Source organism: Eumetopias jubatus, unplaced genomic scaffold, assembly GCF_037043125.1.
Source record: "Eumetopias jubatus isolate StellerSeaLion01/CBP00866 unplaced genomic scaffold, mEumJub1_p1.0 scaffold_12, whole genome shotgun sequence".
In the NCBI taxonomy this organism is placed as follows: Eukaryota; Metazoa; Chordata; class Mammalia; order Carnivora; family Otariidae; genus Eumetopias; species Eumetopias jubatus.
The window spans coordinates 101,288,644-101,311,621 of record NW_028274818.1 but is presented as its reverse complement, the minus strand read 5'-3'; the positions used below and the strand labels follow the sequence as shown (position 1 = coordinate 101,311,621).

At 60.5% G+C, this 22,978-nt stretch overlaps 1 protein-coding gene across 1 annotated transcript in view; it reads left to right on the top strand.

Annotated features, from left to right (window-relative positions):
- Window positions 1-19,065, top strand: part of ELN (elastin) — a 30,044-nt gene extending 10,979 nt beyond the window's left edge. Inside the window, exons 4-32 of the mRNA XM_028110015.2 lie at window positions 209-244; window positions 598-690; window positions 967-1,044; window positions 1,130-1,198; window positions 1,850-1,891; window positions 2,731-2,802; window positions 3,041-3,070; window positions 3,550-3,621; window positions 4,230-4,271; window positions 4,633-4,692; window positions 4,987-5,037; window positions 6,782-6,871; window positions 6,956-7,009; window positions 7,591-7,712; window positions 8,282-8,360; window positions 8,924-9,046; window positions 9,278-9,319; window positions 9,737-9,796; window positions 10,661-10,717; window positions 11,808-11,876; window positions 11,969-12,028; window positions 12,477-12,602; window positions 13,404-13,442; window positions 14,813-14,866; window positions 14,963-15,022; window positions 15,251-15,343; window positions 15,928-15,966; window positions 16,628-16,672; window positions 18,963-19,065. Of these exons, the coding sequence (XP_027965816.2) occupies window positions 209-244; window positions 598-690; window positions 967-1,044; window positions 1,130-1,198; window positions 1,850-1,891; window positions 2,731-2,802; window positions 3,041-3,070; window positions 3,550-3,621; window positions 4,230-4,271; window positions 4,633-4,692; window positions 4,987-5,037; window positions 6,782-6,871; window positions 6,956-7,009; window positions 7,591-7,712; window positions 8,282-8,360; window positions 8,924-9,046; window positions 9,278-9,319; window positions 9,737-9,796; window positions 10,661-10,717; window positions 11,808-11,876; window positions 11,969-12,028; window positions 12,477-12,602; window positions 13,404-13,442; window positions 14,813-14,866; window positions 14,963-15,022; window positions 15,251-15,343; window positions 15,928-15,966; window positions 16,628-16,672; window positions 18,963-19,006 (1,901 nt within the window). The 3' untranslated portion in view covers window positions 19,007-19,065. The remainder of the gene's footprint in view (window positions 1-208; window positions 245-597; window positions 691-966; window positions 1,045-1,129; window positions 1,199-1,849; window positions 1,892-2,730; window positions 2,803-3,040; window positions 3,071-3,549; window positions 3,622-4,229; window positions 4,272-4,632; window positions 4,693-4,986; window positions 5,038-6,781; window positions 6,872-6,955; window positions 7,010-7,590; window positions 7,713-8,281; window positions 8,361-8,923; window positions 9,047-9,277; window positions 9,320-9,736; window positions 9,797-10,660; window positions 10,718-11,807; window positions 11,877-11,968; window positions 12,029-12,476; window positions 12,603-13,403; window positions 13,443-14,812; window positions 14,867-14,962; window positions 15,023-15,250; window positions 15,344-15,927; window positions 15,967-16,627; window positions 16,673-18,962) is intronic.
- The last annotated feature ends 3,913 nt before the right edge of the window (window positions 19,066-22,978 follow it).

The following is a 22,978-nucleotide window of genomic DNA, read 5'->3' as shown; positions in this document are numbered from 1 at the left end:
TACATGGCACCTAGTTGCTGGTCACAATCTTATCAGGATCGGCCCCTAAGTACCAACTGCTGGAGTCCAGCTTAGGGGCCTGAGTCCTGCACACGGCCCTACCCGGTTCCTGATCACCCTCCATGAGACCCTTCCCACCCTGGGCCCAGGAATGACACCCGCACACCAGCTTCTCTCCTCACCTGGCTCTGTCCCCTTCTCCCTGCAGGTGCTGGTGGGCTCGCAGGCGGTGGCCCTGGGGCAGGTTAGTGTTCATATCCAGGCAACCTGCCCATCGGGGGGCCAGAACCAAGCCCAGGGTGTCTGTTCGGTGGGGAGGGCAGCTGGGGTACAGGGATGGCAGGCCAGGCATGTCCTGGGTGCTTGCATGGGGGTGATGTTGTAGCAGTTGCCCAGGGCCCGGGCAGGTCGCGGCTGGGTCCAGCGTGAGAGCTGGAGAGAAGCCCCAGGGGCCAATTTATTGCTCTCCAGTGCCAAACCTGGTACTGGGAGCAGGGCTCACTGCTTGGCATGGAAGCCACCTCAAATGCGCCTCCCAGGAGGGACAGGGTCCCATGGGCTGAGGCTCAGAGCCTCACCGGGTCCTTCCCTGGGCAGGGCTCGGGGCCTTTCCAGCAGGCACCTACCCAGGGGCTCTGGTGCCCGGTGGAGCGGCGGGTGCTGCCGCGGCCTATAAAGCTGCCAAGGCTGGTGAGTGTTACCCTTGGGGACATGCCGTAAGCCCTCTGGCCTCTGTGAGCTCACGACTTTGCAAAGACCCTTTCCCGGGAGGTGGGCGGGCGGGCAGAATTCTCATCCCCAATCCACCGGGACTCGGGGAGGCTGCCAGCCGTGCCCAAGTCTCAAAGCGAGGTGGCAGCGGGGCCAGACCTTAACGCGGGGCCTTCAACCCTGACCGCCCAGGGCCCTCCTGCCTCCCACCGTTCCTTATGTGACCCCTGGCCTCTCCCACTCCCGGCTCTGTAGGGGCTGGGCTTGGCGGTGTCGGCGGCCTTGGTGGCGTCGGCGGCCTTGGTGGTGTCGGCGGCTTGGGAGTGTCTACAGGTACGGTGGGTAGAGCTGGGCTGCCCAGGGGAAGGCCGCAGGCCCGGGCGGAACCCACTCTGATGCGGGCCCCATCCCACACCAGGCGCGGTGGTGCCTCAGGCCGGAGCCGGAGTCGGAGTCGGAGCCGGAGCGAAGCCCGGGAAGGTGCCTGGTCAGTGTGCAGTCCCCGGGGGGCGGGGGAGGGGGGGCGGACGGGGTGGGGAGAGGCCCCCCCAACCCCCCACACCAGAGGCCTGGCCCCACTCGTGTAACATGGCAGAGATGCCGGAGAGGGGCCCCGGCCTACCTTCTGGGCCCTTCTTCCAGATCTGGGAGCAGAAAGGGACCTCAGAGACCCGCTCTCTGGCAAGCACTCAAGGGGCAGATGGGGCGCAGGGGGCTCGGGAGGGACAGGCAGTCACGGCAGAGCTGGCCTGAGCCCCGGGGCGCGCTGACTCCCCATCTGGTGCTTTGCACTCTGCACCCAAGCCCTTGAGGAAGTGACTTCAGGTTGAACAAAAGGCTGCCTGAGTCCGCACAGCAGGGAGGGAACATCTGGAAGCTGTTAGCCCAGAGGTGGGCTGAGCCAGCCATGTAAACAGGCTCCGGGAGACAAGACAAATCCACACACAGAAGGGTTGGCAGATGACTTCCGAAACTCGTGGGAGAGCTGCGGCCACCGCGCTTGGGTCTCTGGCGACATCCTCCGGGCCCTGGGTGGCTGGTCCGGGAGCCCCGGGCCGCTCCAGAGAGAAGGGCCCCGGGAGGGTCTCCTAAAGGCCGGGCTACGGCTCATGGCTCAAAGCTCTTCTCTCCGCCACAGGTGTGGGGCTGCCCGGTGTATACCCAGGTGGAGTGCTCCCAGGCACAGGTGAGGGCCAGGAGAAGGAGGGAACCCTAGGCAAGGAGAGCAGCCCCCGGCAGCCTCCCTGGTGGCCCGTGACGTCCCCAGCTGGGCCCTGTCCAGCCCTGGCCCCCTGAGCATCAAAGCTCAGGCCAACAGACAGAAGGCCCCGGTCATTTTCCCCGCAAGAGCCTAGTCAGCTTCACGGCGTGCCCCAAGCGCTGACCCTAGGCCCAAACCCAGACCATCGTCACAGCCCAAGGAGGCCCCCCCAGGGACACAGCAAGTACCAGTGTGGCCAGCTCTTTCCCCAAAGCTCTGAGTCACCAGGGGGCCCGCCCGGCACATCCGCCCTGCAGGAGACCCCCCTCCGAGCTGCCCTCTCGCCCTCCTTTTCCTGCCAGGGCCTGGCCTGGCCACTCCGCCCAGCATGTGACCTCCTGAATTCCCCCAAAAGCCCAGATTCAGCCCGCTCTGAGGGATTTGCTGACAGAGTGTCCCTCCCCACTCTCCCTCTGGCTGAGGTAGCCCAGCCCCAGTGGAGACAGGAGTGGGGCAAGTACCAGATGCTCTGCCTTGTCTGGGGACAGCAGGCGGGGTGGCTGCAAATTAACTCCAGTTTAGAGAGGAGGCCGACTGAGCCACAGGCTCGAGTGGCTAGGAAATGGAATTAACACTCAGGTCTTCTGACCTTGGGTCAGGCGGGGAAAGAGAATCATGGCCACACAGGCCCCCCCGCCGGCCCGGGAGCCGTGCCTGGGGCCGATAGTCAGTACAGAAGGTCAACGCTGGGACCCCCGGAAGGGTGTGGGTGGTCTGCCTTCCCACACCTCACGGCCAGCTCCCCCTCGGCCCGCCAGGAGCTCGGTTCCCGGGTGTAGGGGTGCTCCCTGGGGTTCCCACCGGAACCGGAGTCAAGGCCAAGACCCCAGGTATGCGGCCAGTGGGCTGGGAGCCCAAAGAGGGAAGGAATCGCCACCCTCATCCAGGCCCCTGTGGCCCCCGGGAGGGTGGAGTGGGGATGGGGGCTCTGGGCTCAGGACCCTCCGGGTGGGTGGCCGAGATGGGCAGCACCCCTCTCAGAAACCCCTAAGTGTGAGCTGGGAGGTCCGGGTGGCCCGCCAGGGGTCCGTGGTGGCAGGGCTGCCATGATGGCTCCTGTCCTTGCAGGTGGAGGTGGAGCTTTCGCCGGAATCCCAGGTGAGGCACAGCTGGGTATCCCTTCCCCCGTGCCCCCCGCCGGCTCTTGCCCTGGGAGGGGCTGGGCACCCCGAATCCCAGCAAGGCCTGTCCGGTTTCCCTCATGCCTATTGCTGCAGGCCTTGGACCAGCTTCCACACAATGTGGCCTCGATCACAGGCCGCTTCCCCAGCCCCAACCCCTCTGTCTGTGCGGCAGCCAAACGAGCCCAGAAATCCCACCCGTCTGTGCCAAATGCCGGGAGAGCTACAGGCCTCGACTGTGGCCCGAGCCCCAGCGGGGGGGAGAGAGTCCGGCAGTTTCCCGGAAGAAGTGACCCGGGGCACTGAGGAGGGCCGGGCTGACCAGGGACAAAGATGCAGGAAGACAGGATGGTTTCTGGAGCTCACTCTGAGCAGAGTAGAGCAGGAGGCCGACGGCCCTGCCGGGCTGCTGGCCCACGGGGCCAGGACCTGAGCTCACTCTCCTTGTTCCCACAGGAGTCGGACCCTTTGGGGGCCAGCAGCCTGGCGTCCCGCTGGGGTACCCCATCAAGGCACCCAAGTTGCCAGGTGAGTCAGAAGGAGGACTCAAGATGCACCACTCCCCGGGCCTCACCGCTGAGAAGCAGGCGTGTGGGGGAATTTTTTTGGCCACTGGTGTCTCGGCGGCGGGGCGGGGGGCGGTTAGGACACCTGAGTATGGACGCCCCATGTCTGGTCGCCAGCAAGGGAAGCCATCCTGTAGGCACCGGCCTCCCTCACACGCACAGGTACACAGAGCCGTAGCCCCCATGGGGAACCATAGGTGTCGATGGTAAGAAACAGCCTTCAATGGCAAAACCCCTCTGATGTCACCCCCCCGCCCCCCAGCCATCAGCTCAGACAATGAGAGGTTTGCTGTTAGAGGATAATAAGGAAGAGACTCGGGGATTCTAGGGCCATGGCAGGTCCTGGATTTGTAGGGGGAGGGTCGTGCCATCAGCCCCTGGAGAAGGGGTGCCCTCTCCCTCCTCCACCCAGGGCCGCCTCTGTGAGCAGCTCGGGACCTTTGGTGCATGCGTGGAGGCCAGGTCTCAGGCCTCAGTACCTGTAGGGGTAGGGCTGTCTACCCAGGCAATGGGAGCCCAGCATAGGGTTGCCATGGAGCAGCCCCTGAGCCCACCCTGCCCTCCCTTCAGGTGGCTATGGACTGCCCTACAGCACTGGGAAACTGCCCTACGGTGAGTGCCCTCCTGAATGGATGGGCTTCTAGCTCTTTCCAGCTGCAGGGGCCTAGCAAGGAGAGCACCCAACCGGGGATGGGGTAGAGGCTTGGAATGGGAATCCCCTAAGAAAGGAACATAGAACTTGGACTCAGCCTGGTTCTCGATCCTGACCCTCGGGCTTAGCCCCAGGCCTTGAACAAACCAGTTTCTTCACCTGTAAAATGGGAATAAGCATCCACACCCATTTGTATGTTTTCACTCTGGCTGGGAGTGAGAGTGTGGAGACTCGGGGCAGCCTGACCCCTGAGGGGCAGGGCAGAGGGGGCAGCCGCAGTAGGATCTGCACAGATGCCCACTGAGCCTCTCTGTTTCACAGGCTATGGGCCCGGAGGAGTGGCTGGTGCCGGGGGCAAGGCTGGGTACCCGACGGGGACAGGTAAGGAGAACTTCAGCCAACTGTCAGCCAAAGGGGCCCCAATCACCCAGGTTCCAGAGCCCCGGGGGCCGGCCAGAGTCTCTCCAGGATGCAGGGCAGCCCACCCTGAATCTAGACCCCAGTCTGAGCCTGGAGAAGGATCTCGGGTGAGGGCAGCTCCCTCAGCTCTGCTTGCTATGAAGCCCCTCCCCCATGCCCTTTTGCCAAAGGGTTGGTTCTCGTGGGGCTGGAACAGGGGGGCTCTGGAAATGCAGGAGTACAGCTTTCAGAGTCTCTCTCCTTCCCCTCCCCCAGGAGTTGGCTCGCAGGCTGCAGCAGCAGCAGCAGCTAAAGCAGCAAAGTATGGTGAGTGCACCTGCCAGCGCCCAGCCCCCCAGCCTCTCCAGCCCTTTTATCCCTGAGAGCCTGCCTCATAGAGAACTAGCCAAGGCAGCCCCTCCCCACCTCCATTTATCCAATGTTTTCAATACCACCCACACCTCCGTCTGTCCATCTACTCATTCTTTCTTCCATCCTTCTCTCCATCCATCCCTATTTATCCCTCATCCATCTTCCCATCCATCCACCCACCCATCCATCCATCCCTCCCTCCCTCCTTCATCAATCCCTCCTTCCACCCATCCATCCATCCCTCATCCATCCATCCACCCACCCACCCACCCATCCATCCATCCATCCACCCACCCACCCACCCATCCATCCATCCATCCACCCACCCATCCATCCATCCATCCACCTACCCACCCATCCATCCATCCATCCACCCACCCACCCACCCACCCACCCATCCACCCACCCACCCACCCACCCATCCATCCATCCATCCATCCATCCATCCATCCATACATCCACCCACCCACCCACCCACCCACCCACCCATCCATCCATCCATCCATCCATCCATCCATCCATCCATCCACCCACCCACCCATCCATCCACCCACCCACCCACCCATCTCTCCATCTATTCATTCCTCCCTCCATTCATCCATCCTTCCATTTGTCCATTCCTCCCTCCAGCCGTCCACTCATCTATCCATCTCTTCTTCCATCCATCCATCCAGCTATTTCAGAGACCAGGGTCAAATAAGAGCCCTGCTGGAAAATGCAGGCACTGTGGTGGGAGTCAAAAAGAGGGAGACGTTATTTTTACATGGGTGGGGGAAATCAAGAAGGTTTCCCGGAGAAGATGACATTTGATTCTGGAGTTTGCCATGTGGTTGAAATAGGAAGGAGAAGCCCAGGCAGAGGGGATGGTACTCTGATGGTTAGAATGATCATTTTAGGTGGTACCTACATGAGTATTTTAACAATGTGATAGTTCAGTATCAATTTAATGTGTACTATACAACTTCTAACCTGCTCCTCAAGCCCATGATCCCTCGGCCGGCAGACGTGGCACGGCCCTCCCCATGCCTGTGTGGTGGGCAAAGTGAGCATCTCTGCCCCCGTCCCAGCTCGTCCCCCAGTTCAGAATCACATTACTGGGGCTGAGGTCCTTGTCTTCATCTGCAGTCCCAGGGAGCCCCTCCTGTACCCCAGTGGGATGGAGAGCATATCCCCACCAGCCCAAGGGGGCAAGGGTGGAGGGGAAGCAGCAAGCCGGAGGCCTGATCCATGGAGGCCCCACAGGCCCTCCCTCTAGGCCCCCAATGCTGTGGGGATGGCTGGAATGTGGGAGCAGGAGAGTGGGGTGGCGAGGGGCTGCCAGAGCTGGGCAGCCAGGCGCTTGGATTACAAACTTGGCCGAGTGCTCGGAACACAGGGAGGGGAAGCCTTGAACATTCCTACAGGGGCCCCTCTGGCCTGGGGAGCGGCCGCTTGTGGTTTCTCAGTATGTGGCAGTGATTAGAATGGGATTTGTCTGAAAACATACAAGTCCCTTAATGAGCGTGTTGAAATGGACACTTTGGGGGTGAGTCAAGGAACAGTGGGGTGGGGGCCTCCTCGAGCAGGCCCAGCCGGAGATGCCTGGGCCGCATTCCCAGAGGACATGGTGCTGGTTAAAATTCCAGCATCCAAGCAGCCTTCCTGCACGGCCTCAGGAGGGGCCCTGGGAGCTACATCTTCAATGTGCCCTTCCCGGCAGGTGCGGGAGGAGCCGGGGTTCTCCCTGGTGTTGGAGGCGGCGGCATTCCCGGCGGGGCCGGCGCAATTCCTGGGATCGGAGGCATCGCAGGTAGCATCCGTCCAGCAGGGGCTGGGGGTGTTCTTGAGAGGGCCACCGGGGAAAGGGCCTCACGCTCTGTGGCCTTCTCTCCAGGGGCAGGGGCGCCGGCCGCTGCGGCAAAGGCTGCCGCGAAGGCAGCTAAGTTCGGTGAGTGCCCCGAGGGGTGGCCAGCCCGGACCCCAGCACCCTCAGCCCCCCATCCGCATGGGCCTTGGACAGCCCAGTCCTACAAGGCTGGGTGGACCTGGCCTTCATCCATCTACGGCAGCCTCTATTGCCCCACTCCCCAAACATGCAATGTTCCTACCTCCTTGCCTTTGCCCATTCTGGCCCCTCTTTCTGGAAGGCCATTGTTCTCCACTGATCAGCTCAGCTGGGGGCGGGTGGGGGTGTCACATGGAGCACCTGGCTTCTCCCCTCCTCCCTTCAGGGCTGTCCCCCCACTGCCGCACCCACTCCCTGGGGGCCCAGCGGAGAGACCTGACTCAGCTTTAGACCTAGATCATGGTCTTCCCACCCACAGAGCCAAACCGTCCGAGCTCGGGGCAGGTTCCGGCAGCCCTCCCCATCTCCCAGGTGGGTGGGATCCATGCAGGCACAATGGCAGCCCACCTGGGAGCCTGCCCTCAGGACCTACCCCTCCCACAGCTCCCAGAGCTGTGCCCTTGGAGGCCCTCTGAGGTTCCCACAGGGTCCAGGCCAGGAGAATAATCCTTTCCTTCCACCAGGAGCTGCCGGAGGCTTGGTGCCCGGTGGACCAGGCTTTGGTGGCCCGGGAGTTGGGGTCCCAGGTGTTGGGGTCCCAGGTGTTGGAATCCCAGGTGTCGGAATCCCAGGTGAGCTGGGCTGCGTGTGTGCGTGCGTGCGTGTGCATACACATGTAAGAGAGAAATATTGAAGCCGTTGCTAAGACTTTTGGATTCCCTCTAATACCTCACCCATCTATCCTCGTCTCTTCATACCCTCGGCCATGCCTCGTCGTCTCTTCCTTGGGCTGTAACAATCTCCTGATTAGTCACGGCCAGCATCAGCTTCTCTAATTCATCTTCTGGCTCTCAGTGTATATTCCCAGCCCTTAGCTGAATAGGTGCTCAGTAAATGGTGAGTGGATGGATGGATGGGTGATGGATGGACAAGCACATGGTTGGATGAGCGAATGACGAGATGGGTGGGTAGAAGGCAAATGCAAAATGAACCACTGCATAGTTAGATGAATCTATAGGTGTAGGCAGAGGAGTGGATAAGTGGATGGGCGGGTGGGTGCACGGATGGACAGAGAGGTACGTTGGTTGAGTGGGTGGATCGAAGTCCAAGGATAGACAAACAAATGGACAGACATATGGGTAGATCAATGGGTGGATGAATGGGTGGTTAAGCAGACAGTTGGACAGATGAGTAGATGGGGATATGGACAAGTAGGCCCTTGTGTCATTTGTGTCCCCCTTGGTCTCTCCAGGAGCTGTGTCACCAGCTGCAGCTGCTAAAGCAGCCAAATACGGTGAGTGCTGTGCTAATTAGCTCTGCCCTGTCCTGTTCTGGCCAGAGAAGGGGAGTGACTTGCCCAGGGTCACGCAGCAAGTCACTGGGAAGTCACTGGCAGAGCTGGGACTTGGAACTGCTGGGCCCTGGGACAATGTCTCCTCCACTTGTCTCCTACCATGAGGCCATGGGGCTGAGTGATGCGAGAGTCCCAGTATGGCATTCCCAGTGGAGACAGCGTCCCTGATCCTCCCTGCCCCAGCCGGGGCCCTCTCAGAGGAGCCCAAGCCTGGCTAGGGCTATGGGGCCTGCCCACAGTCTCTCCAAGGCCAACAACGGGGCCCTTCCCCAAGGGGTTAGAGAGCGCTGGCGGGGGGGGGCGGTTGTTAGTAAAGGCTCCCTGGCGGAGGCTGGCCCGGGGCCCATGCATTCTATGGTCTCCGGTCCTTCATGGACCAGACTTGGGGGAGGCTTGCCTCCTCTTTCCCAGTTGACCAGCATCCCCCCCACCCCCCACCCCTCACCCCCTCCCCAGCCTCTCTTACTGAGATACTTTTCCACCTGATTCTCTTCCGTCTGCAGGGGCCAGAGCCGGAGTGGGTGTTGGAGGCATTCCCACTTTCGGGGTCGGGGTCGGTGCTGGGGGCTTTCCTGGTTACGGTATTGGAGCTGGAGCCGGAGGTGTTCCTGGAGCTGCCCTTTCCCGTGAGCCTAAGTTCCATGCGGCAAAAGCGGGAGAAGTCTTCTCTCTTGGAGGGCGATGGGGGGGAGGGGTGCAGGGGAGCGTAGACCGGGCTTCAGAGTGCTCAGGGAGGAGCTGGGGTGGGGGGTTGCAGAGAGGGGCTCTAGCACTTTAGCGTAAGAGTGCTGTAGGAATAGCCCCCCCAGAGATCCAGGGGGGTTTCTGAAGGGCTCTCTCTCCCCACCCCCCAACAGCTGCAGCCCAGGCAGCAGCCGCGGCCAAGGCAGCCAAGTACGGTAAGTGCCCGGCCCTGCCTGTCCCAACGCCAAGGCCAGTGCCGTCCCCTCCTCCCTGGCCCTGCTCTCCCAGGGGGCCCAGGCTCCAAGGTCAGAGCGCTCCTCCAGCGTGAGGGTGGAGCCACCTCAAGCTCAGGCCTCTGTTTCCCTCTCTGTCCAGGTCAAGGTCGGGGGGTCCCTGGTCCCATCTTCCAAAGCCACTCTGAACCCTTCCGCCCTGTTCAGTCGCCCACCACTATGAATATTGGGGCCCTGCCTATCACCCCCAGCCCCAACCAGCAAGGTGGAGGTGGCCTTGCAACCATTCTGTTCCCCAAACCACCCCCACCCTTCGCTCTCCCAACGGGTGTGTGACTCTAGGGACAGAGCTGACGCCCTTCACTCCTCCAGGTGCTGGAGGAGCAGGAGCCTTGGGAGGGCTGGTGCCAGGGGTCGGAGACGGAGTGGCAGGTGTCCCAGGCACAGGAGGGGTGCCAGGTGAGCGGTGTCTCCAACCCAGAGGCGGGTTTGGCTTGTCTCACGGAAGGAGCCCTGGCGTTGACCAGGTCAAGTGCATCATTTCGCGGATTGTCAAGACTTTACGGAGGCCAGAGATGGGGAGGAGGGAGGCCAAATTCCCCTACTCGGGAGGGAAGACCCTCCCCGGGATCCTAGCTTGCTGGGGAGGCTCGGGAAGTCAGGCGTCGTCCAGCTAGGTGATGGAACTCCTTTATTCCCGTGGCCTTTCTGGTTCCGGAATGGGGGGGTGCCTGGGCCACCCTTTGGCCTTCCTGTGTTCATTCTCCCCCACCAGTCAGAGGCCAAAGAGAAGAGATGAAGTTACGGGGAGATTAAGTTATAGACCTCCTTGGTTGTTTTTCCCCATGCGATTTCTCTTCTGCATGCCTTCATTCTGGGAGAAAAATTTTCCTTTTGAGCTTCCCCACAAAACAAGCCGTTTCCTCAAGTTTGGGGATACAAGCACTGTTGGGACTTTTTTTTTTTTTTAATTAACATCACCTTTGGCAGAAAGCTGCACAAGACTTCTAGAGACTTGAGAGAGGGTCTGGGCTCCTACCCATCAGCGCTGGTCTCCCCTCTGCCATAGCCAGAGCTAGAACACAGTCCCAGAACTGCTTCTCCAGGAAAGGACGCACCTAGCCATCCTCAGAGTAGGCCGGGAAGCCAGGCTGGCTGTCCATGTTCCCCTCTGTCTGCAGGTTGAGGACACAGTGTGGGGAGGGTCTTCTGGGGGAGGAGACACTTCCCTACAGGTGGTCTTTCCAGAATAGGGGATGGGGCAGGGCGTGTGGAGAGGGGTGTCAGGGACTGCCCCCTGATCCCTACTCTTCACCTCTCCAGGAGTAGGGACCCCAGCGGCTGCAGCCGCCAAAGCCGCTGCCAAAGCCGCCCAGTTTGGTAAGTGCCCCCTCCAGCACCCCCATTCTGCTCCCAGCCCCCATTCTGGAGCACTGTTCCCCCTCATGTTCCCTGCTCTGGGGTCTGGCAGCTCAGCTCTCCCCGGGAGGCAAGCCCCCTCGGGCTGTCACATTCGGGACTTTCTCACCACCGTTGGCCCATCTGACCATTGTTAGGGCTGTGGGTGAAGGGCTGATCGGAAAAGCAAAGTGAGAACAGGCCCTGGCGAGCTCTCTAGGACCCGGCTCCCCAGCTTTCCCAAAGCCCTTGCTGTCTCTAGCCACAGCTGGGGCCTGCCCCCCTCTGGACCTCGGGCCAGGCTCACCGGACTCCCACCCTCCTAGAGTACTTCTTGCAGCCTGACGAAGCTCTCCATCTCTTGCTACCTCCGAAGCCCACCGTGGCAGCCCCAGGCACCCACACCTTCCTGAACAGGGCAAACCACAGCAGCCCCACTTTATAAATTCCAACTGTATGCCAGGCCCTGGGCCAGCGGAGGTCCCTATGCCTTGGCCTTAGGGACCTGCAGATATCAAGGTTCTGATCACAAAATTTAGCACTGTCTAGGCCAGAGAACATCTTGACTTCAGGTCTGCTGACCCCCAAACTCACGTATGGCAAACGACCCTTTTTTTGCCAAGCCACTATGTGCAGAGGTAATCCTGACACCAAGTCTATGGGGTTAGTACTACAATTCCCACTTTACAGATGTGGAAACTGAGGTTCTGAGAGCTTGAGTCACACGCCCACACTTGCTCAGCTCAATAGCGGCTGAGCTGAGCTTTGAACCCAGGTCTACCCATCTTGCCAAGTTCCCTTTACTGTGTAACTGCCTCCATCACCCTCAGAAGCCCCAAAGGGGTCCTTGTCCTCCAAAGTTAAGAGCTCTTGATCCTGCACATGCCTCATTGTAGGGATGAGGAAGCTGAGGCCCCTCGAGGGAAAGCAACTTGTCCGACATCACACAGCAAGCCTGTGTCCGGGCTGGGACAAGATCCCAAGGCTCTTGATTCCCAGCCCGCTGCTCTTTCCATCGGCTTCTGTCCTTGGTCAGGACTTGGTTAAGAATGAGCTCTTCTGGCTCTTGCAGGGTTAGGCCCCGGTATTGGCGTGGGTCCTGGCATTGGCGTGGGCCCCGGCATTGGCATTGGCCTCGGTGGTGTTACAGGTGAGCTGCCTGAGTAAGTGGGCCTGAAGGGCCTCTGAATCCTCCCTGGGTGCCATCCCTGAACCCCCTCCCTCTCCCTGCAGGAGCAGGGGACGCCGCTGCAGCCAAAGCTGCGGCTAAAGCCGCCGCCAAAGCCCAGTACCGTGAGTACCCAAGCCTGAGCTGCACCCACACCCCCCCCCCGCATGATATGCAGCCTCACTGGGTCCCAGAGCAGCCCCCAGAGGGGTCGGAAGCACAGATCGGGCATGAGGGGCACCTGGGTTCAGGTCCTGGGGCCCACCCTAGCAAAGCAACCTCTGAGATCCCCCCGTCCTCCTGTGTGACACGTGGGGTATCCACAGCCACCGTGCAGCCCTGAATGCCAACCTGGGAGGGGCTGGACTTGGCGGTCAGTGGGCGTTTTAGGAAGACCATTCTTGGTGGCACTATAGAGGGCAGGTTCAGCGGGAGGAAGCCCCTGCTTGCATCTGGACCCCCGCCCTGAGGGCTGACTCAGCTCCCTGGGAAGGACCCAAACGCCCCCCCCCCCGCCATGGGTGCATGCTTCCAGCCTGCTGCTCCCCCACCACCACTGCCCATCTCCCCCAGGGGCTGCAGCTGGGCTCCCTGTTGGCGTTCCCGGCTTTGGGGCTGGTGCTGGTGTTCCCGGATTCGGAGTTGGTGCCGGCATTCCTGGATTTGGAGCTGGTGTTGGTGTTCCTGGCTTTGGGGCAGGTGCAGGTGAGGGGCCTTGTAGGGCCTGGGCGGAAACTGCCCCCCTGAGCTCCGAGAAGGGAGACCCCTCTTCCTGCCCGCATATCCTCCAGCAGCCTCACTCAGGGGCTCATAGTGAATCCCCCATTAGGTTCTCCTGAGCAATCCCCTGAGCTCTGAGAAGGGAGACCCCTCTTCCTGCCCACACATCCTCCAGCAGCCTCACTCAGGGGCTCATAGTGAATCCCCCATTAGGTTCTCCTGAGCAATGAGATGACTGGGGTAACAGATGGGTGGCAGGCCAAGCAAAAGGGGCCCCAGGCTGCTAGATTTCAGAGTTTCTGCCTGCTTAGTTAGAGGAGTGACAGGGTTCTAAACTGAAAAGTAGCCCACTACCCAGCAGAAGGAGGGTGGAGGTCCCTGGGGTCAGCGGGCATGAGTGGGCCAGTCTGGCTCCCCTTCAGCAGCACTATGGCAAGAGGGCCACTAGGACCTCCAGCTCTTCACCTAGTTAGTGCCTGCTCTGCGTCCAGCCTCAGGCAGATCACGCTGTGCCTGGAGCAGAAGGAAGGGGCAGACAGGAGGAGGAGGCACAATTCAGCCTTCAACCAGCCCCAGACCAGACTGGCAGCGGCAGAGTTAGATACTAGAGCTCTCTCCCTGGCAGGGTGAGCTCCTGGCTGGGGAGCCACGGCTTCAGAGCTTTGAGAGGAGTGATGAAGGCTGAGGAAGTCAGGGAGGGCTCCCTGGAGGAGGCAGAACTCCCGGGCACAGATCTCAGCTGCTGACCAGCCCCCTTTTCCTTTTTCTCTTTCCCCCCAGTACCTGGAACCCTGGCTGCAGCTAAAGCCGCCAAATATGGTGAGTGCACCCCACACACTGCCCCCTGGGGTTGCTTTGCTTGCTGCCCCACCAGCCCTGATAACACCTGGTCACCCATCTCCCCTCCATGGGGCCGGGGCCCCGTGCCCAGAGCCTGCAGCACAAGGCTGGGAGGGTCAGGGTGGAAAAAGGCAGTTTCTGGGACACATCAAGGATGGTTTAGCAGCCCTGGCTCCTCCCGCTCCGGGACAACTCAAAACGCGTTTCCAACGCCCCTGGTGGCAGTTCCTTGATGAAGACCGTGGTCCCTAAGGCCCTTCTGGCCCTGACCCCTGACAGTTTCGTGGGACCCAAGGCCAGGGGCCAGGGCCCAGGCCTGCCTCGTCAGCAGAGCCGGGACACCTCACCTAGGCTCCCGGCCTCCCGCCCGCCTTGCTGTCAGCACGACTGGGCCTGCCACGAGCCTGGAGGACGTGGCAGCCCTGCCTAGACAGACAGACCCACACTGTTTGTGGCCCCCGCATTCCTGGCCTCCTAGGAGTCGGACCAGGGCCCCTGCCAGAGAACCGCCAACCAGCCCTGGCCAGTCCACTTGGGGCCAGTTTCCACCTCGGAAAATCCCGGCTTCTCAGCCACCCCCCCCCCCCACGGGCCTGGTGACCCACAGGCCCCTCTTCTGTTCCTGGCCGGCGGCTGGCCTGCCTGAGTCTAACAGACGTTGCCAGGGAAACAAAGCAGTTGAGGGCGCTGACTCCCAAGCCATGTGTTGCCTGTGGAAACTTGAGGACATCGCTTAACCTCTGCTGTGCCTCAATTTTCTCGTCTGCAAAATGGGGATGATAGTGGTCCCTACCTTCCCTGCTGCAGTGAATAATAAGCAGGCTACTCCGTGCGAAGCACAGAGAACCGTGAATGTTGCATCGAGTGTTAGCCGTGGCCGCACGCAGCGGCTCCACACTGAGCAGTGGTTCAGAGCTCAGAGTACGTGCACAGTGGGGGTGTCCCTTTGCTCCCCAAACACCTGCAGCGTGAGCAGGGTAAGGATCATCAGCTCTGGGGCTCAGAGAGGCGACAGCGATAATGAGTGGAGGAAGCAGAATTCGAACAGAGGGCTATCAGAACCAGAGTCTAGTCTTCTCTCCTCTGCAGCTCATAGCCACCACTGTGGCTACCTGTGGCTCCCAGCCCTAGCTGGCTGGGAAGAAGAAATGGGCAGGCCGTGGCTCAAGGGGACCTCCCCCTTGCCCGACTGGCCAGGACAGAGCCAGGACCCAGACCCAGGTGTCTGTCCGGTGCCCCTTCCATTGGGTCACGTGGCTTTGGCCACATGTCTGCTTGCCTAGCATCCCTAGGGCAGGGAGCCCCTGTCCTGAAGAAATTGGGGTATTGACTTTCCATCTTCTCTCCAGGAGCGGGAGGGCCCGGGGCTCTCGGAGGAGTGGGTGTCCCAGGTGGTGTGGCAGGTGAGTTGAAAGCCCAGAACAGGCTGGGCAGGGAGGAAGACTGACCAGTGGAGAGTCCCCCACCCCCCCAACCCTGAGCTCCTTCTGTGTCCCCAGGAGCTGGACCTGCGGTCTCAGCCGCTGCTGCCAAAGCTGCCGCCAAAGCCGCCCAGTATGGTAAGCATTGGTTGGGGGTGGAACTTGGCTGGCGGGGGGCGCTCTGACCATGCACGGGGCCCTCAAGGGCATCGGCTCCCCAGAGCCCAGCCCACGCCCTGGCCCCACTATGCCCTGCAAGGCCCTGGGACCTCAGGCTCCACCGGGGCCCTGGGATGAGAACCCCACCGTCTGCAGACAGACCCCTGCCATTCCCACCAGCAATTTAACACACAGCTCTCTCCACAGGCCTCGGGGGAGCCGGACCCCTGGGAGTCGGGGGGCTTGGAGTCGGGGGGCTCGGAGTCGGAGGAGCCATCCCAGGGGTTGGGGGCTTTGGAGGTAAGGGACTGCTCTGGAATCAGAGGTTGCAGGGGGCATGTGTGTGTATGAGAGAGAGAGAGAGAGAGAGAGAGAGAGAGAGAGAGAGAGAGAGAGAGAGACTGAGCTTCCTTCCCACCTGCCACACCTGCCCCAGGCTGGCTGGCAGTATTTGGAGGACCTTCAGCAAGTGCACGCTGGGGGCCACCACGTGCAGCTGGGCACCCCCCCTCTCCCTGTCCTGTGTCAGCCTACCCACCCACTTTAAGTGGGAGTTCATCGGGATGACGGTGGCTGTGCCTATTTTCCAGAGGAGAAGAGCAAAGTTGGGAGGGAAATTTTTTCCCCAAAGTCTCTGCCACCGTGGGGGGGGTGGGGGTAGGGAGGGAGGAGGGGGCGGGCTTGCGTTGACACGTCACTCTGTCGTGGGCCATCACTGTGTCTCGTCCTGTGTGCTCCAGACTGGACACACGGTTAGAGCTCACGAAAGACTCGGGAAGATGGGAGGACGGTGGCAGGTGGTGAGTGGACGAGCAGGCCAGGAGGGAACAAGACTCTGGGAGGGCGGTGCTATGCCTGAGCCCTCTGGCCCCATGTCTCCCCAGGTGTGTCCCCGGCCGCAGCCGCTAAAGCAGCCAAATATGGTGAGTTGCTCCCTCTGTCCGGGCGGCAGGCTGTCTCTGCCCCCACCCAGGCCCCATCCCTGCTCCAGCTCCCACCTCAGTCCTGCTCACACTACCCCGGAAGGCCTGCCCAGGATGTCCCCGACCCCAGAACCCAGAGAGGGGGCTCAGGGCCCCTTCAGCTGTGCCTCGCCCAAACCCCGTCCACCCTCTCCTCAGGTGCCGCTGGTCTAGGAGGTGTCCTGGGAGTCACCAGGCCATTCCAAGTCGGAGGTAGGGGCCATCTCTCTGTGAGATCCTCTGCTCCGCCTGGGTCTAGAGGAGGCCTGTCTGGCTAGCAAGGGGGACTCCTGGAGCCACATCTAGCTCAAGGACACGAGAGAGAGAGAGAGAGAGAGAGAGAGAGAGAGAGGGTGGAGGGGGCAGTCCAGGAAAGGAAACATCCTGGGCAAAGGGGCAGGCCTCAGACCAGCGGGTACACCATGAGCGACAGACACCAGGCTGATGAGCTGGGGGTGCAGGGGCCCCTGCCAGGATGCCGGGCGGAGACAAGGCTTGTAAGGGAAACTGCTCCGCCAGCGAGTGGCACGCGGTGGGGAGGAAGTAGTCCTGGGCAGACAGGCAGGAGGTGATGGGGCCGGAGCAGGGCCTGCCCCACGCCAACCCCAAACCCCTCCCACAGGAGTTGCAGCAAGACCTGGCTTCGGACTGTCCCCTATTTACCCAGGTACACCCAGGCTCCCTGTCCCCCGGCCCGGCCTGGCACTCTGGCCCCATCCTGCCCACCCCCCTGCTTCATCTGCTCAGAAGGGCGGAGCCAGGACCTGGGGGTAGACCCATGACGTCCCTTACATGAAGCCGGGCCTCCCCTCCTTCTCCTCCCCCTCCCCTGCAAGGCCAGGGAGCATCAGCTTTTCCAAAGCACCACGTTCCAGACGAGGCACACTGAGGTTCAGACAGTGCCAGGGACTTGCCCAAAGTCACACGGTGACTGAGGCCGACCTGAGGGCTCCTGACACCCAGGCCCAGAACTTGGCTGCCCCGGGCGGTGGGGGAGGCTTAGCGGGCTCCCCAGAGTGGACTCACTCACAGCCCCTCCCCTTATCCTGCAGGTGGTGCGGCCGGGGGCCTGGGCATTGGTGGTGAGTCAGGGCCCTGAGCTACTTTCGTGGAGTGGGGGTGGGGTGCTACCGTGGCAGTGGTGACCGAGGCCACGGCCCTGGGCTGGCCCTCCGATGCCAAAGAAATTCAGTCGTGGGATGTAGGGATGGGGTGGGGGGGCAAGGATCCCATTCCCGGGGCTCGCAGCCTGGCATTGACGGGAGACAGAGACCAGCCAGCCCCGGTCTCTGGTGTAACTGTAGAACCTGATGAGACCCCACGGAAAAGGAAAGGAAGTGTGTAAGGGGGAAACAAGGTCCATTCAAGCAGGTGGTCAGGGAGGCCAAAGCCTAGGGCTTTTTAGGTGGGGCAGTCTGCGTGGCCGGGGTCTGAATGGTGGGCGGGGGCATCCTCCGAGCTGCTCAGACCACCACAGGCAGGATACCGTTCATAAGGAACAGAGCAGGGGTCCAGCTGGGTGAGACCAAAGGCCAGGCTGGGGGCAGGAAGGTCTTCAGAACCTTCTGTGACAGGCTGGAGGCCTGGTGCATGGTAGGGGTTCTGGGAGAGGCAGCAAAGCTTGGCCGCCTCCCCAACCCCCACCCTTCCCTCCACAGGCAAACCTCCCAAGCCCTTTGCAGGGGCCCTGGGAGCCCTGGGTTACCAAGGTGAGTACAGACTCAGCCCCTGGGAGAGGGCAGGGCGGGGAGGGGCGGACACAGGCAAAGGGCTGGGGTCCATCAGCCTGGGAACAGCGCGTTTGGAGCAGGCCTAGTGGGGAGGTTGGGGGGAGCTGGGCACCTCACCCCCATCCCTGCGTCCACCTCCGACACAGACTTCCAGAGCTAAGAGTGGGCCTGGGACCCTCCAGGCTCGCCCCAAGCCAGGACTGGGAGTTTCTCCCTCCCGGCTGCCCACCGGGAGGAGCCAAGGGAAAGGGAAAGGAGGAGGGTGAGGGAGGAACTTGGAGGAACAGAGGAAGAGAGAGTAAATGGGACAATGGACCCTAGAGTCAGGGAATTTGAGGGGTGGATGGGGGACCCAAGGTGCCCCTAGCCGGGCAGGGTGGGCAGAGGCCACCACCTGGCCCAGACAGAGCCACACCCTTGCTCAAAGATGCAGACATGCCTCTGGGAGTGTGTGTGTGGTGGGCGGGGGCAGGCAATGGTCACCACCCCCCAAGGCACCTCCCTACCAGCACCCAGAGGAGACCCAAAGACGCCCAGCTCCACCCCTGTGTCTGCTCAGGCTGTGGAATCCCTTCCATCCCCACCTGCTTCCCACGACACATATAGGGCAGCTGGGGCCAGGGCTGGGAGAGGCAGAGGCAAGACCAGCCCGACCATGTCCAGGGTAACCCACTCTCAGTCAGGTACCACTTGATGCGTGTGGCCTGATCACACTCCTTTCCAAACACCCCGGATGAGTTTCACAGGGAGAAGCCTGTCCCTGCCCCACTCAGCTGCTCGCTGCCACCAGGTGGCGGTAAGGAGCCATGTTGAGCTCCAGCAGGGGTAGAAACTACACCAGGCCGTACTACCAGACAGTGGTGCCTTGATGGCTTAAAACAAGGCTTGCCAATCGGTGCACTCCGAGCTCCTCGCTGAAGGCTTCCCAAATGCAGTGGACTCAATATAGAGACCTTGTCCAGGCCAGGGCCCTTCCCCTCCCTGAGCCTTGATTAGGCCACCATTCCGTGGGCCCTGCTCCCACCCTCCTGCCTGGAAGGGGTTAGGGCAGTGCAATGGATCAGAGTTTGGCGGGAGGTTGTGGCCAGGCTTCTCATGGCTTTGGAGCCTCGGTTCCCCACTGTGTTGATGTGGGTGTGAGAAGACCCTGGAGCTGGTCCAAGCGGGCAGGGGCTTGAGCAGGACCCCGGAGGGGTCGGGCTGTCACTGGTGCCTCCTCCCACCCAGGTGGGGCCTGCCTGGGGAAATCCTGTGGCCGGAAGAGAAAGTGAGCTTCCCAGGACCCCTGACTCGCGACCTCATCAACGTTGGTGCTACTGCTTGGTGGAGAATGTAAACCCCTTGTGACCCCTCCCCCATCCCCCTTCCGCCCCCCCCCCCCCGTCCCCACCCCGGGAGGGGACAGGCCAGGCTGGGTGGCCTCGGAAATTCACAAAGCAAGGACACAGAGAGGTGGCCAAGTGGGCCCCAGGAGGCCCCCAACTTCAGAGGCCGGGGGTGGGTGGGCTTAGCCCCCCGCCCCCACCCCCTTCCCACCCAGGAGCTCCCCCTCCACACACTCTCCATCTCCAGGGGAACTTGGTGCTACGTGCTGGTGCTCTCATTTTCCTGGGGGGAGGGAGGAGGGAAGGGCGGCCCCTTGGGACCCCCCTCCTTGGGACTCCTCTGAAGATGGTGCGGACACTCCCTGGGCAGTCCCACCTCCCCCTGCCCACCAGAAACCCCACCCCCCACCCCGGCTGCGGTCCAGTTGGTACCTAAGCACCTAAAGCCTCAAGCTGGATTCGGTCATACCATCTCTCAGCTCCCTTGCCCCCCACCTATTCCCCACGTCTGGGACACCTGCGGATGAGAAGACCCCCACTGGGAACAGCGCTCTTGCTCTTGTGGAATTCATCCAGCCATCTGTCCATCCGTCCATCCATCCTTGTCCCCAGCTGACCGCCCAGCACCGCTAGCTGGCTGGGTGCCCCCACCATCAACCTGGTTAACGTGTCCTGGCGACCTGTGCCCTGCCTCCACCCCGCCACACACACCCCTACGATGGGGCCTGAGCACCCAGGGTGTGAGGAGCTACACCAGCTGGGGAGGCAGGAATCTCCTCCCCGACCTGGGTCCCCCCCCATGCAGTACTGTATACCCCCCCCCGTCCTTCCCTCGAACCACTGTACCCACTTCAGAGCATTTCCCACCCCTGCCCCGCCCGTTTCTTTGTGTCTCGCTGTGATAGATCAATAAATATTTTATTTTTTGTCCTGGATATTTGGGGATGATTTTGGATTGTTGATGTTCTCCTGGTTTTATTTTCGTGGTTAATTGAAAAAAAAATTTTTTTTTCTTCCGATCTGGGAGCTATATTCCCCAGGAGAAGATTCATCTTAATCACTTTGGTATAACTCTGGATGAAAACACATACCTTTTTTTTTCCTTTTAAATATGAAAAGAGAATTAACTGCTTAAGAAAAGACTAATAAATGAAAACCTTTTGAAGGAAACTGGGTCAAGGCCTCCTTTGTCCTCTCTCCTCTGCCCCTGGGGCAGAAACAGGTGTATTTGGGGGCGCTATTTGCCAAAATCACCTGCTCTGGGTGTATCAACCCTTCTCCAAGGTCTGCTCGCCCTTTAGCAATGAAAGCCCCTTTGCAGGGGCAGCAGGGCCAGCCAGCCCCACGCATGCCCACCCACATGGGTCTCCCCTGAGGAGGTGGCTCACCCACCCAGCCATACCTTCCCCAGGCCTGCCCCTTGGGCCCAAGACCTTGGGCACAGGGCCTGGTAGGTGGCCTCCAGGTGTTGAGGGTAGAGCTGAATGGGTAGAGGAAACAAAATGACCCTCCTGTCCAAACCAAATCCTTGGCCTTGGTGAACAGCCATGCAGAGAGTGGAGAAATGGCCCCATCTAAGCAAACCAGAAGACGGGCTTCCCTCTGAGACATCCCCTTGAAGGAAGAGCCATTCACCCACACAGCACCGCTTCAGTTCTTGCTAAAACCCAACAAGTGAGGTCCTGCAGGTACCACTGGGAGCCTCAGTACCACCCTCGGAGGCCCCCAGCCCCAGGGCCATTCCCCTCCCCTTGGGGCCAGAAATCCACGGGGCCTGGGCATGTGCCCACCTAGAGCCCACAACTCCCCTTCAGACCACGCCCTGGGTGCCAGATTCTAAAATCCCCTCCCCACCACCACCAATTCCACTTCCGGGGCCCACATGGCCTCACGCCTGCATCCGACCCCACGGCCGCTGGGCACACCCATAAGGCAGCAGGGAGGCGAGGGAGCTGTTTGTCAGGAGCCTGGGTATCTGTGTGTTTGCCTGCAAAGCCAGGAGGGGGTGGGATGGAAGGAGAAGCAGGTGGGGTGATGCTCTGGGAGGATACCCACAGGGCACAGCAATTTACTGGGAAGATGGAGGAGGAGGGTCTGGACAGATGGAGCACCTGCAGGGAGGGGGCCGCGGGGAGGAAGGGGGGAGGGGCGCGTTCCTGGAGACCCACAGGGGTGACACCCCTGTGACAATGTGACTCCTCTCTTCCCACTCCCCACAGCAGATTGCCCAGCAAATCCTGCAACACTACCTCCAGGAGACACCCAGAGTCCAGCCCCTTCTCACAACCTCCAGGGCTGGGTACCCTTGGTCCGCCAGGAGCCCTTGGCCGGATGACCACAGTAGCTTCCTCACTCCCCGATTCTCTCCCGGGCTCCCCATTAGCCTTCTCTCCACGTAGCAGCCAAAAAAAATCCCTTTAAAACCTAAGTCAAGGGCATCTGGGTGGCTCAGATGGTTAGGCGTCTGTCTTCGGCTCAGGTCATGATCCCGGGGTCCTGGGATCGAGTCCCACGTTGGGTGGAGAGTCTACATCTCCCTCTGCCTCTCTCTTTCTCTCTCTCTGTCTCTCATAAATAAATAAATAAAATCTTAAAAAAAAAAACAAAAACCCTAAGTCAAGTCAAGTCATGCATCCGCTCAAAATCCTGCCATGGCTCCTGTTTCTCTCAGGGCCAAAGCCAGAAAGGCCTTCTGACGGCCTCGGAGCCCCCACCTGAGTTGGACCAGCTGTTCTGACCCCACGTCCCGCTCCCCCGCCCTCTGCCAGGCCAGGGACTTCCACGGGCCCTCTCTCCTTTCCTTGCAGGGAGCAAGCCACCCCGCTGCGGGTCAGCATCTGCTGTCTCCCCTGCCTGCAGCACTCTTCCCTCTGCTATCAATGTGCTTGGCTCCCGCACCGCCTTCAGTGACTCCAAGGTCACTTTCTCCATCTCCCTGTCTAAAATCACAAACTGTCTCCTCCTCCCTCACCTGTCCCCGCCTGCTTTCTCTCCAGAGCGCCTGCCACCACATGACCCGGGATATTTCACCTCTTTGTTCCTTATCTGACTCCCCACACCAGAATGTAAATTCCCCTGGGGCTAAACACTGTCTGAAGAACAAGTTGGTTAAGCGACTGCCTTCAGCTCAGGTCATGAGCCCGGAGTCCCAGAATCTAGTCCTTCATCTGGCTCCCTGCTCAGAAGGGAGTCTGCTCCTCCCTCTGACCCTCCCCCCTCTCATGTACTCTCTCTCTCTCTCATTCTCTAAATAAACAAATAAATAAATAAAATCTTTAAAATAAAATACATAAACACCCTGCTTTCCTTAGTTATGCACTACGGTAGGAAGATGGTAAGTCAATGTGTTAGGCTGGATAATAGCCCCAAAGATATCCGGGTCCTGAGCCTTGTGAATATTACCAACTAACCTTGTGACTATTAACTGCATTAGTCTGGTCAGGTGGCCATAGCCAAGTACCCCAGACTCGGGGGCTTCAACAACAGAAATTTATTTTCTCACAGTTTTGGAGACCAGAAGGTCAAGATCAAGGTGTGGGCAGGGTTGGTTTCTTCTGAGACCCCTCTCCTCAGCTTGTTCTCCCTGTGTCTTCCCACAGTGGTCTCTGCTCTGTGCATATCTGTTCCTAATCTCCTCTTCTTATAAGGACACCAGTCGGATTGGACCAGAGCCCATTCTAATGACCATTTTAACCTAATTGCCTCGTTAAAGGCTCTCTCTCCAAACACAGTCGCATTCTGAGGTACTGGGGGTAGGACTTCAACATACGAATTTTGCAGAGATACAGTTCAGCCCATAACAGTTACCTTATATGGGAAAAGAGTCTTTGCAGATGTGATTCAGTTAAGGATCCTGAGATGGGGAGATTATCCTGGTTGGTGCTAAATGCCATCACAAGTATCCTTATAACAATCTGG